The following is a 13,332-nucleotide window of genomic DNA, read 5'->3' as shown; positions in this document are numbered from 1 at the left end:
AGTCCACACGCTTGGACCAGCCACATGAGACCCTGGTTTCAGATAACTTAGCATAACTTTCACTTTTCTCCTTTACATTTCAGAGCTCTTTGTAGATACACACGTGTGGTTTCCAGTCTCCCTTGTTTGTGGCCAGCTGTTGTTTCCTACCTACAGCTAGAGGTAGAAAGTTTGAACAAGGGACGCTTAGAGACCATCCTCTCCAGACCCGATCTCTGATGGTTGAGGAACTGGAAACTCAGGCCCCGTGGCCAGGCGGCTGGTGGAAGGGCTGGCCAGGATCTCCCATCAAGTTTTTTTATAAAGCCACTAAGTGATGAGTGGGGAAGTAAGAGGGACGCTGATGGCAGTTTGGCACCAGCTTCTTTGTGTGCTTACTGAGCTCTTGCTTGGTACACAAGGTCACCAAGAGGCTTCCCTAGAGAAATGTGTCTACACGCACAGAAAGGAATGTGGAGGGGACGGAAAGCCGGAGGGGTAGTATTAATCCCATATTCTCCCTAATGATTGGCTTACAACTCACTAGTGGTTTCAACCTTAATTTTTAAAATAGTTTAAGTAATAAAAGTAACGTAAGAACATTCTGGAGAGTTTGCAAAAGAGAAAAAAAAATACCCCTGTGTCACTGCTTCAACCTTCTTCTGTTTTTAAAACTTTTCTCCATTTTTTCCACATCTGCGTGGTTAGATAACTTTTTTCTTATATGATTAATGCATATTCATTATTGAAAATTGGAAATTATAGAGCAAAAGGATATTAAATTATCTAAAATGCCATCACTCAGAGATATGCACTGTTCCTATGTTTGGCAGATAGTGTTCCAGGATTTTAACGTATATATTAATTTTTATGTACACACCTATCCAGACTTACATAACAAAAATGGAAGCATATTATATATTTTTTGTGTTCTGCTTTTCTTCACATAATATGTGTGGTATTTTCCTGTCAATAATTATGTTGTGTAAGGGTAGGCATGGCGGCTCATGCCTGTACTCCCAGCACTTTGGGAGGCCAAGATGGAAGGATTGCTTGAGGTCAGGAGTTCAAGACCAGCCTAAGTCACATAACAAGATCTCTTCTCTAAAAAAAAAAAAATTTTTTTTAATTAGCTATGCATGGTGGTATGCACCAGTCATCCCAGCTACTGGGGAGGCTAAGGTGGGAGGATCTCTTGAGCCCAGGAATGTGTGACTGCAGTGAGCTAGACTGTGTCACTGCATTCTAGCTTGAACAGTAGAATAAAACTCTGTTAAAAAAAGGATATTATATTTTATAATACATTTTTAAACATTGCATGCTATTATCATAGTACAGCTATAGCGAATTATATCTATTTACTCTCTAATTTTTAGACATTTAGATTATCACTATTTCGTGGTAGCTATAATCTTGTCTGCATTTTAATTGTTTTAAATGATATATTCCTAACAATGGAATTTCTTTGCCAAAGAGTTTATGGAAAGTTTTGTACATGTTATCAAGAAGAACTGTGGAAAGGCTACCCCAATTCATATTACCAATTTTTTTTTTCATATTACCAATTGTTAATGCTTGATTCCTCTTACTCCTACCAGCAAAGAGTTTAAGTTTTAAAAAATCTCTTGACAACTTGGTACAAAGGACAAAAGTCATTTCTTACTTTAATCTGCATGTCTTGATTTCTTCAGTTGTAGCTTTTTATGTATGGATTGACCATTTGTTTCTATCACATGATAACTAACTACTTGTGGTCACATATTTTGAATTGCAATTATTTTCTGGGAGTTATTACAAAGATTTTTTACATTGCTAAACTGTTCTTAAAATATTGAGCAGGTGGAATGTTGATGTTTTAGTTTTTGATGAGTATTTAGTTGCTAATTTCTATTCCCCTGTATTGAAATCAGTGCATATGGCCCAGAGGGTTAGAATTTGGTTGTTGTTTTTTGTTTTTTTTTTTTTTAAGATTTATGTCTTCATAAACCCCACAGTATTTGATTAATTTTTATAAATGTTTTAAGTCTGGAGAAAATGTATGTTCTCTGTTACTTGGGCATAAAATTTCACGTCTGTCTAAATTGCCATTTCTTATTATTTTGGTCCTTTTGCTCAATTGGTGTCTGACAGAGGTGTGTGACAATTCCCATTGTGATTGTTGATTACACATTTTCTCCTTACAGTTCTCCCGTCCAAGTGCTAATGAGGTCCAACCCTGCTTAGCTTCCGAGATCAGATGAGAGCAGTGCGTTCAGGGTGTAGACTCTTCTTACATTTCTGAAAATGTTTGCATTATATGTTTTAAAGTTAGGTTGCTTAGCACATAGTGATTTAGGACAGCTGCTCAGTGTGGTCCTTTTATGAATTTCAAATATTCCTTTTTCTTCGGAATTTTTTTAACTTTGAATTTTATTTTGGATGTTTGCATTTGTACCATTTCTTTCTCTGTGTCAGTATTTGCTTGATGCAGCTCTATTTCATCCTTTATTTTCAACCTTCCTCTCTGAATGTTTTGTCTTTTTTAAGTTGAGTATGACCAGATTTTGTTTTTTACTCAATCTAAAATTCTCTTTTTGTGGTAAAATAATATCTATGATATTGTTCTAGAACTACGTTTTGTGTGTTCTGCTAATTGTACTTTTTTCTCTTTTCGAATCTATTGCTGGATAGTTTTTCCCTGAATTTGCTTATAATTTTTTCAGAAGTTTACATCCCATTGTTTTTCTGTCACTGATTTTTCTTCATTTAAAAAAAAAGCTCTTTATGACATGCTGTTTTGTGATAATATTAGTAAGAAAAAATGGTTTTCTATATGTTCTTTAGCTTAGAGTCACAATTTCTAAGAACTTGTGGATGCTGTTAAGTGCAGACTTACTGTAGTAGTATGTGATGTTATTTTGTGGAGTTTTTGGGTTTTGAGATAGAGTTTTACTCTGTTGCCCAGGTTGGAGTGCAATGGCATAATCCCAGCTAGCAGCACCCTCTGACTCCTGGGCTGGGTCAGCCATCCCCGTGGCTCAGCTTCCTGCGTAGTTAGGGCTAGAAGCAAGTGCCACCACACCCAGATAATTTTTCTGTTTTCTTAGTAGAGATGGGGACTTGCATTTGCTGAGGCTGGTCTCAAACTCTTGAGATAAAGTGATCCTCCCACTTTGGTGTCCCAAGGAGCTAGGATTACAGGCATGAGCCCCCATACCCAACCCTTCTTTTTCTTTCTTTCTTTCTTTCTTATGTATTAATGTCACAAAGCTGTTAAATGGCTGTTAAATGGTTGTATCTGTCTTGTGGTATGTTGTGAGTCTCTACCTAGGAATAGAATTGTAGGGTTAGGGAGTGTATAGATTTGAGCTTTACTAGATGTCACCAATTTCTTTTCTAAAGTGTTTGCATGGACATAGAGACCTGCTTTCAAGATACAAGAGTTCCCATTATTCCACAGATTCATCAACTGTTGACATGATATTTACTGTATACATGATATTTACTGTATTCAACAAGCATGTATACATGCTACACCCAGTAGCCTCACTTCTGAAAATTTATTCTACAGATTTAATAGCACACACACACACACACACACACACTATACCAGGTTATTTTTGAAGCACTGTTTGTCATAGCAAATACTAGAAGAAACACAAATTTCTTTAATAGACCAGTTAAATAATTTTTGCTCTAGCCATATAACTACATTATTGTGTAACCATTGAAAGAAATGCGAAAGATTTATATGTACTGATAAGAAAGATTGCTAAAATATATCGTTAGGTTCAAAAAAGCAAGATGTAATACAATGAATATACTATGATACCTTTTATCTGAATAATAAACAAGAGAGGAATAAATAATAGACATTTGTATGTGTGTGTAATTTCTGAAAAGTGATAAATTAGTTGGTGGGACTGAGATGGATAGACTATCAGGATGAGGGTGAGATTTCCCCTAGGCACTTTTTTGTATTATTTCATTTTTATAACCTGGTGTATTCATTAGCTAATCAAAAAGTTGCCTTTGTAAACAGTGCCGATCTGATTGGTATCAATTGGATCTCAGTGTGGTTTTCACATTGTCCTCATGGGCGAGGTTGAGCTTGTGTTTATTGGCCATTCACGTTGACTCTTTTGTAAATCACCTGTTAACATTTTTTCTCTTTTTGTTATAAGAATATTTTTTTCTTCTTCATTTTTAGAAGTTCTTCATATGTTCTAGAGAAGGTCAGATGAGGTGACTTGTACCTGTAATCCCCACTACGCGGGAGGTGGGAGGATTGTTTGAAGCCAGGAGTTTAAGACCAACCCGGCCAACACAGGAGACTGTCTCTTAGGGAAAAAAAATTAAAAATAAATATATTCTAGATAATAATCTGTTGTTATTCTAGCTGTTGCAAATATCTCATCTCAGGATATGCTATTCCTAGGGTGTCTTTTGATCCTCAGAGGTTTTGAGTTGTCAATCTTTATTATTGTGTTTTGTGCTTTGGCATATTATTTAAAAAAAAAAATCTTTGTCCCTGTATAAATTTGACACTGTATAAATTCCATAATTACATTTTTACTAATTATAAGTATTCTAGCTTTAAACATTTTGATATCCTATAGGTCAGGTCCTCCCATATCATGCATCCAAAGATCTTGAACTTGTAGATTATTTGGGCTAGCATGGGCATGCTCATGATACTGAATCTTCTTTGCAGTTACACTTAAATTTAACCACTTTAGCCTTAATCATCATAAAGTATGTGGCTAACATAATTAGAGTGGTTTGTTCTGATAGAAAAGCCAACTTTTGTGGTGAATTGTTCACCTCAGAATGAAAGGAAGGAAAATCCAAGTTGAGTAAAAAATAAAATGGGATTTTTTAAAAAATATGACACATCTTTGGGCAAGGAAGAAAAGGAGGCTGAGCCACATCTTATAAAATAATGTTTTTGGAAATACAGGTTCTTCCTATTTTTGATGAGATTTCCTTCTAGAATTAGCACCACCATGATGACTCATATTTAGTTACTAAGATCCTACATCAGACAGACTGCAAAACACAAGTTAGTCAGCATTTCTTTCCAAAAGTAACACACAGCAAAACAAAACCAGCAGGCAACAAACTGTGCTGAAATAGAAAAGGTAAAAACCCAGGGGATTTTCTAATTTAGTAAATATTCCTGAAATGGGGAGGTTCTGTACCCTTATTTGTTAGCAATTTAGGAATAGAATAAAAAGTTTGTTCTTTCAGAACATTTCTAGTAGTCAATCAAGAGAGTTCTATCCTAATGCATTCCTTTTGATTTTAACCTCATTGTTGAAAAAAATATTTACTTTTCCCCCCTTCTTTCACAAGTAATTTTTTTTAACTTTTTTAATTTTTATTTTATTCTATTTTTTGTTGTTGTTGTTGTTGCAGTTTGGCCAGGGCCAGGGCCAGGGTTTGAAGCCCCCCACTCTTGGCATATGGGGCCAGCACCCTACTCCCTGAACCACAGGCACTGCCCTACAAGTTATCTTATTTCTTCTCACAGATCCTTTGAGGTGGGGCAAGTGGTGTCATATGACAGAGAAAAACTATTGTGACTGCTGGAGATGAAACCAGACATCGAGTATGAAAACTCTGATTCCAGAACCAGTCTGCTGTGGTTTGGGCAGCCTAATTATTATTACCATCATTATAAGACATTTACTATGATAGTCTAACTCTTTAAGGGATACCCAACCTTTTCCTTTTTTTCCTTTCTGATTGGTACACATTAGAAGCATAAGAGTTGTCTTGGGCCGCATATTAAATACACAAACACTAACAAAAACTGATTAGCACAAAACAGAACAAAAAACTTTGCATGACATCTGATACCGCAGGTAAGCAAGAAAAGTCCTCATAAAATCCATGTGACTAGCCACAGGGATGTCCAACCTGCGCTTCAGCTAAGATTTCCTTCTATGCCTAATTCCCAAAATTATTCTTGATTTAAATAAAACAGTTAGTATTCATTACTATGTTAAAATTTTTAATCCGCTCTTGAAATAAAATTAGATATGTGCAAACCAGCGATTTTATTTCAGTTCTCTACAGCTGTATTTTAGATAGTCTATATTACTTGATTTTGTTTACATAGGAATCATTTTGTGCTGTTCATATCCTTCGTCTTCTCCCTGTTCATCATAAATTCCTTATAATAAATTTTAGGTTCTAGATGTTTAAGGGTAAAGTTGTCTGTATAGGTATTTTAATCACTGAGAACCAATGCTTACCCCTAAGTGCTTATCCCTAAAATCCCGCCGATGGCCTCTTGCATGGATGGTACCCTGCAATGGTAAATACATTTATTGGAAGGTTATAACCAGGTCAACAAAGATCACCTGTCCTGGGAATGTGGAATCTATAGGGCCAAAAACTCTGTTATTCATTTTTGCCCTTGAGTCTCATGAAATTCCTGGCATATTAGTATCCTGAATATTAGTATTCAGAAAAAGTTGAATAAGTAAAAGAATTACTGAAAAGATTCCTCTTGGCAGGACCACACTAACACATTTGGGTTCTCTGGTTGTAGATCTCTACAACTCCTTTCATCTTCCAAGCTTAAAATCTCATTAAACAGTAACTCCCCAGTCCTCCCTCCCTCCTCCCAAGTTCCTGGCAATTACCATCCTGCTTCCTATTTCTGTGAATCTGACAACTTCAGATACCTCATGTAAGTGGAATCCTACAGTATTGTCTCTTTTTGCCTGGCTTATGTCACTGTACAACTCAAGGTTCATCCATGTTGTAGCATGTGTTAGGATTTTCTTCCTTTGTAAGGCCAAATAATAGTTCATTGTATGGATATACCGCATTTTGTTTTTCTATTCATCAGTCACTTCCACCATTTGGCTATTGTGGACAAGGCTTTGTGAACATGGTCGTACGAATATCTCTTTCAGACTTTGCTTTCCAGTCTTTGAGGTATATATGTTAAAAGTGGGATTGCTGGATCATATGGTAATTCTTTTTTTAAATTAAAAAAACTCTCCATATTGTTTTTCATGGTGGTTGCTCTATTTTATAATCCCACCAACAGTATACAAGGGTTTCGGTTCCTCTGCATCCTTCTCAACACTTGTTATTTTTTGTTTTCTTTTTCTCTATTTTTTTAATTTTTATTTTTTTGAGAAATAGGATCTTGCTGTGTTGCCCAGGCTAGATTCTAACTTCTAGGCTCAAGCAATCTTTCTGCTTCGGTCTCTTGAATAGCTGGGACTACCCAGTTTTTTCTTTTTTAAAAAATAGTGGCCATCTTAAAAATTGGGAGGTAATACATCATTGTGATTTTGATTTTGATTTCCCGGATTATTAGTGAGCTTGAGTATCCTTTCATGTACATGTCAACTATTTTTATGTTTTCTTGGAGCAATTTATATGCAGGTCTTTTGCCCATTTTATTTTTTTATTATTCTTTTAGAGACAAGGTCTTGCTGTATTGCCCAGGCTGGTCTCAAACTCCTAGCCTCAAGCAGTCCTCCCCCATCAGACTCCCAACTTGGCCCATTTTTAATGGAGTTATTTGATTTTGTTATTGTTATTGAGTAGGAAGAGGGTTTTTTTTGTCATATTTTGGATAATAACCCTTTGAGAGATGTATGACTTACAAATAGTTTCTCTCATTCTGCAGGCTGCCTTTCTACTCTTTTGATTGTGTCTCTTGGAGCAGAAGAGTTACCACATTTGATACAGTCCTGTTGTCTATTTTTTCTTTTTTTTTTTTTTTTGTAGTTTTTGGCGGGGGCTAGGTTTGAACCCGCCACCTCCAGCATATGGGACCGGCGCCCTACCCCTTGAGCCACAGGTGCCACCCGTCTATTTTTCCTTTTGTTGCTTGTGTTTTTGGTGTTATATGCAGGAACCGATACCAGTGTCATAACAGCTTCCCATTATGTTCTTTTCTAGGAGTTTTATAGTTTTGGGTTTCACATTTAGGTCTTAAATCCATTTTTAGTTAATTTTCGCATGTGGTATAAGATAAGGGCTTATCTTTTCTTTCCTTTTTTTTGCACGTGATGTCCAGTTTTTCTAGCACTATATATTGAAGAGAGTGTCCTTTCCCCAGTGAGTGGTCTTGGGCACTGGGTCATTTAACCATATACACTAGGATTTATTTTTGGGTTCTGTCTCCTATTGGTCTGTTTATCTGTCTTTATGCCAGTACCATGCTGTCTGACTACTACAAAATATAGATGGCTTTGTAATATATTTTGAAATTATGGAATGCACGTCCTCTAACCTTGTTCGTTTTCACAATTGTTTTGGCTATGTGGGTTCCCTTAAGAATCCATGAGAATCTTAGGATGAGTTTTTCTATTTCTGCAGAAAATGCCATTGGGATTTTGATAGGGAAGACCTTGAATCTGTAGGCTGCTTTGGGTGGAGTGGACATCTTAACGATGTGAAGTCTTCCGACCTTTGAACACGGAATGTCTTTGCATTTATTTGTATCATCTTTAATTTCTTTCAGCCATGTTTTGTGGTTTTCAATGTAGGATTGTTATTTTGTCTACTTGGATGAAAGAGGGTGAATTTACATGCCTCTAGCCGGCCACAAGTTGTATCTTGAAACCCAAGTTAACTATCACTGTGAGTCTGATTTTTTTCCCACAGGTGTTTTAGCTTCTTAGAGCTCCTCATGCAAGTGTGCCTCAGAAAGCCCTGTCCTCAAGCTCTGACCCACAGGGTTTTTTTCCCCTTGACCCAGTGCTCTGGGCAGGCGGGAATCCTCGTAACTGGTGTTATGTTCCTAGAGGGAAGGTCATGACGGTTGGTGTAAACCTGGCCACTGCTGACTGTGGTTAGGTTTCTGAGTTCTTGGCCCTGGCACATGCCAAGCCATATAGGGATGTCCAACCTGCTGCCCGTGGGCCGCATGCTGATTTTGTAAGGACTATTTTTTTTTTTAATCTGTGGTGTCAGATATCACAAAAAGTATGCACAGACCTTTTTTTGCTAATCAACTTTCATTAGTGCTTGTGTATTTAATGTGTGATCCAAGACAACTATTACTCTTCCCACGTGCAGCAGAAAAATAGAAAAAGATTGGACGGCCCTACCTGTTTCTGCTCTGATGAGTGAGAGCTCTGGTACTCCTAGAAGGCAGGAGGCTGTCTTTCTGGCTCCTTGTGTGAACAGATACGGCTGTGTATGGATAGATATCCATAATACCTCTGAGTTGGGTCAAGGAGGGTGGGCTCTGGGGACGTGTTTTCTCTCTTTGGTCCCATAGGGCTGTAACCTGAGCCAAGCTGGGTCAGGTCAGACCATGACAGGGCCTGACCCAGGGTCCAGAGTTCCCAGCTCACCTCTTGCTGATCAGAGGCTGAGTGAAATAAGCACCCTGTGAAATCTTGCCTGTTACTCTTCTTTCATTTAATCGTAAAACCATTCTCAGTGGTGGTGTAGGGAAGAATGTAGGTAATCCCCAACTTAGTGAAAGCCTACTTATTTCCTTTTCAAAACTGTTATTTTAGGAAAATGTTGTCAGGCTGGTTCAATGACTGCATGTCTCTTGAACACCAGACAAGCAGGTGTGGTCCGTGTGGGAATGTTCCAGCTGGCTGACTTCAGGGAGGTTCAGACCCCGGGTTGGCGTGGGGGAGGAGGTGCAGGGCCTTATGTCAGTCATTCATTCCAGTAGAAGCTTTCTGGGTCCAAGTTTGTTGGGTCTTCTGTTCTTGGCATGGGATTTTCCTGTGGAGGGTCAGTGCCAGAGCCCATGTTAAACTCTTTGGCAATCTTCTCTCCTAACATGAGTTTGGTAGGATCCTGAAATTACACTTTGGGCTTATAACATCCCTTTTGTGGCCCTTTCATCTCCTGCTTTGTGTTGTTCACTGGTCTGTGAGAGACCGTGGAGGCAGGGAAGGGAGGGCATCATGACAGAAAATCCGGTCAGAGGATTAGATCTCAGTTACGCTGGGTTTTCAGTCCCTTCAGCCTCTTCCAGAGTGGGCACACTGGGTGCAGATGGACAGAGTATTTCCCCTATTTGTTCCATCTTCTGGAGGATTCTCTTGTTCTGCCTAGGAAGATGCTTCCCTTCCGGGAAATAAACAGTCACTTGAGGAAGCTGCTATCTGAACAGTCTTCATTTGCAAAAGGATTGATTGATTGACACCGAGGCAAAATGTACATTGAGCAAAACAGAACAACAGCACTAACTACTATAGCTGTTGCCACCCCTAAAACTCCTTTTGGATCTAATGGTTTATAAAGCGCATTGTCATAGGTGTTACTGGATTTGATCCATCAACCCCATGAGATAGTATTGCTCTAGAATCCATTTTAGAGATTAGAAAACCAAAGTGCTCATTGTAATTTGGTTTCTCATCGAGTTGCTAAATCACAGTCATGTTCCAAACTGTTGATTTTTGATTCTAGACTGCAAGATTCTTCCAAGGCACTAGAGTTCCCACTGTGGATCACTCCTAGGGGTGCACAAAAGGAGTAAATGGTTTCTTTCTTTCTTTCTTTTTTTTTTTTTTGAGACAGAGTCTCAAGCTATCACCCATGGCGTCACAGCTCACAGCAACCTCCAACTCTTGGGCTTAAATGATTCTCTTGCCTCAGCCTTCCAAGTAGCTGGGACCACAGGCGCCCACCACAATGCTCGGCTATGTTTTGGTTGTAGTTGCCATTGTTGTTTGACGGGCCTGGGCTGCATTCGAACACGTTAGCTCTGGTGTATGTGGCAGGTGCCCTAGCCGCTGAGCTACAAGTGCCAAGCCAAGTAAATTGTTTCTTACCACTTATGAAATCAACACATAAGAAACAAAAATAAAGGTGTTATATTGTGTGGTGATGTGTGCCACATTAGGAAATCTGATCTAGAAGTCTGCCTGAGCTGTAGTAGGTCAGGGAGGAGGCTTCCTGAATGAGTGAACTTGGGTTGGCCCCTGAAGAATGGAAGAGATTTGGGAAGGTGGAGGGCGAGAGTATGTGGGAGGGCATCAGTTTGTCTGATGGCTCAGCGGTAGGACCGCACACCCTGACAACTTAACTGCTGTGCTTCTATTTCAGGAAAATTGTCCCCGAGGGTCAGGCTGTCTTTCAAATGCAGGCAGCTAAAGTTTTCTCAGCTGCTAGGATGCAGAATTGCAATTAGTGTCTTTTTGATGAAATTGTCACTGTTTTGCCTCCCACAAAGATCCATTGAAGAGAGAGGACAGTGCCCAAGGACAGGATGCTGATGGGTCTTTTGCTTGCCTTAAAATAACCTTCTGTCATGTGGTTAAGGAAACTTTAAAAGTGCGACCTATAAGTATGGACAGTGGAATTTCTGGTGACGGTTCACAAAGCGTTACTAGATTACCTAAAAATTCCCTCCGTATTTTTTGGTGACAGGTCTGTGACTCTTATCCCACTGAACTGTATGTTCCCAAATCGGCCACTGCTCATATCATAGTGGGGAGTTCCAAGTTCCGGAGCAGACGGCGATTTCCGGCCCTTTCTTACTACTATAAAGAGAATCACGTAAGTCTCAAGACATGCTTTTGTTTTATGCTTAGCTTTTCTTGTTTCATCATGAACAGGCATTTTCTCTGCTGCCTTCTGTTCTGTGTGTGAATTCTTCTTACAGGTGGGTGGAGATTCCTGTGTAAGGTATGACACAATACAGCTGTGCTTAAATCCTTGTGTAGAAGTTGTCTTTCCGTATTTATTTGATAATAAAGTAATGGGATAGATTTAGAAAATCCCTAAACTTAAGGATCCAAGCCTGCGGTTCTCAACCTGTGGGTCGCAACCCCTTTGGGGGTCTCCTGCATATCAGATATTTACATTACGATTCATAACAGTAGCAAAATTACAGTTATGAAGTAGCAACAAAAATAATTTTATGGTTGGGGTCACCACAACATGAGGAACTGTATTAAAGGGTCGTGGCATTAGGAAGGTTGAGAACCACTGGCCCAAAAGAATGCTGTCCTCTTCTAAGAGGTTATCTTGCAAGACTGTTTCCTCCAACAGCACTGGAGACCTTTGGCGTGCCTATTTTAGCAAAGCCCCCAAAGACAGTGGAATGCACTTCATTTTTTTCTGTGTTTTTTTTTCTTAATAGCATATTCTATTGAGTACTCTCAGTGTAAGATTAGTTTATGGAGAGAGTAGGATTTATTTTTTAAATATTCTTTGTAAAAGGTAGAATTAAGTTTGTCTGTAGCTGAAACCTCCAAGTAACACTGGCTCTGATGGGACAGACTCTTGTTTTCTCTCACATGAAACTCCAAAGGCGGGCAGTTAAGGCCTGATTTCTTGGCCCCACACCCCTCAGCCCTTAGGGACACAAGCTCCAGTCACCTCTGTGCTCTGCCCGACCTTGGGTTTGGCCCTGTCTGCCTGGTGTAAGGGATGTCTTGGTCCCCGTCACCACCACCACACTCCAGCCAGCAGATGAGGGCGGTGTGCTCCACGCTCTTTTGAGGAAGGCTTCCAATAACTGCCACATACCAGTTCTGCTCACGTCTCATTCAGCAGAACTGCACAGCCCAGGAGAGAAGGACAGTCTCTGGACAGCCAGGTAAACGACTAAGAATCGGAGTTCCATTTCAGTGGAGGACAAATGTGCAGCAGGAGTAAGGCTGGTCTTTGTGACCCACTGTAGAAGTTATTTGGCTCCTGTCAGGTGAGGCAGTTTGGTCTTCAAACTAGATGATATAATTGTTTTGTATTCAAAGCCAAGTGAAGCTATACATGGTTGAGAGAGCCAACCATTATAAATGGTGTGTGTGTGTGCATGCCTTCACCTATGGACAGGGGACAGAGCAGAATCTGAGTCAGATTCTGAAGGAGGATTCCAAAAACATTTGGAGCAATGCCAGCTTCACCAGAGTCAGCACATAGCCTCTGTGTTGCCTGCCCTGAAGGGAGCTATTCATTTAGAGGTAGAAGTTCTGCTAATTGGAAGGATAATTTATATCTCATTTTTAGTTATACCACTAGTTTCTTCCTAGCCCTGAATTGGGGTCTAGAGAAAGAAAGTATTTTATTACTGTCCTATATTACTTAACTCCAAATGTATTTCAGCTTACACAGAACTGGGTAGTGGGTAAAGGTGAAAGAAGATCAGTATATCCTTTAAAAAAAAAGAGAGAGAAAAAAGAAAGATGGCAGGAATAGGGATATGGAATTTCATGATAACCAGTATAGGATCAGGAGATAATTCTGTCTGGATTCAAATTCTAGCTTCCTTAATTACTAGCTGTGTGACCCTGAGCAAGTTACTTAACCTCTCTGTGCCTTGGTCACCATCTATAAAGTGGAAGGAATTATAGATCTTACTATATATGATAATTGAGAAGATTAAATAAAAGCATACAGAGCTCTCATAATAGAGCCTACCAC

At 39.1% G+C, this 13,332-nt stretch overlaps 1 protein-coding gene across 1 annotated transcript in view; it reads left to right on the top strand.

The window, feature by feature from the left end:
* The window catches only part of MTMR7 (myotubularin related protein 7), a 93,382-nt gene that overhangs the window by 33,927 nt on the left and 46,123 nt on the right, over positions 1-13,332 (top strand). The window contains exon 5 of the mRNA XM_053578731.1: positions 11,335-11,463. Coding sequence (XP_053434706.1) covers positions 11,335-11,463 — 129 coding nt within the window. The remainder of the gene's footprint in view (positions 1-11,334; positions 11,464-13,332) is intronic.

This window comes from Nycticebus coucang, chromosome 24, assembly GCF_027406575.1.
Source record: "Nycticebus coucang isolate mNycCou1 chromosome 24, mNycCou1.pri, whole genome shotgun sequence".
Taxonomy (NCBI): domain Eukaryota; kingdom Metazoa; phylum Chordata; class Mammalia; order Primates; family Lorisidae; genus Nycticebus; species Nycticebus coucang.
The sequence above is the reverse complement of the archived record's forward strand: the minus strand, read 5'-3'. Positions and strand labels throughout refer to the sequence as shown.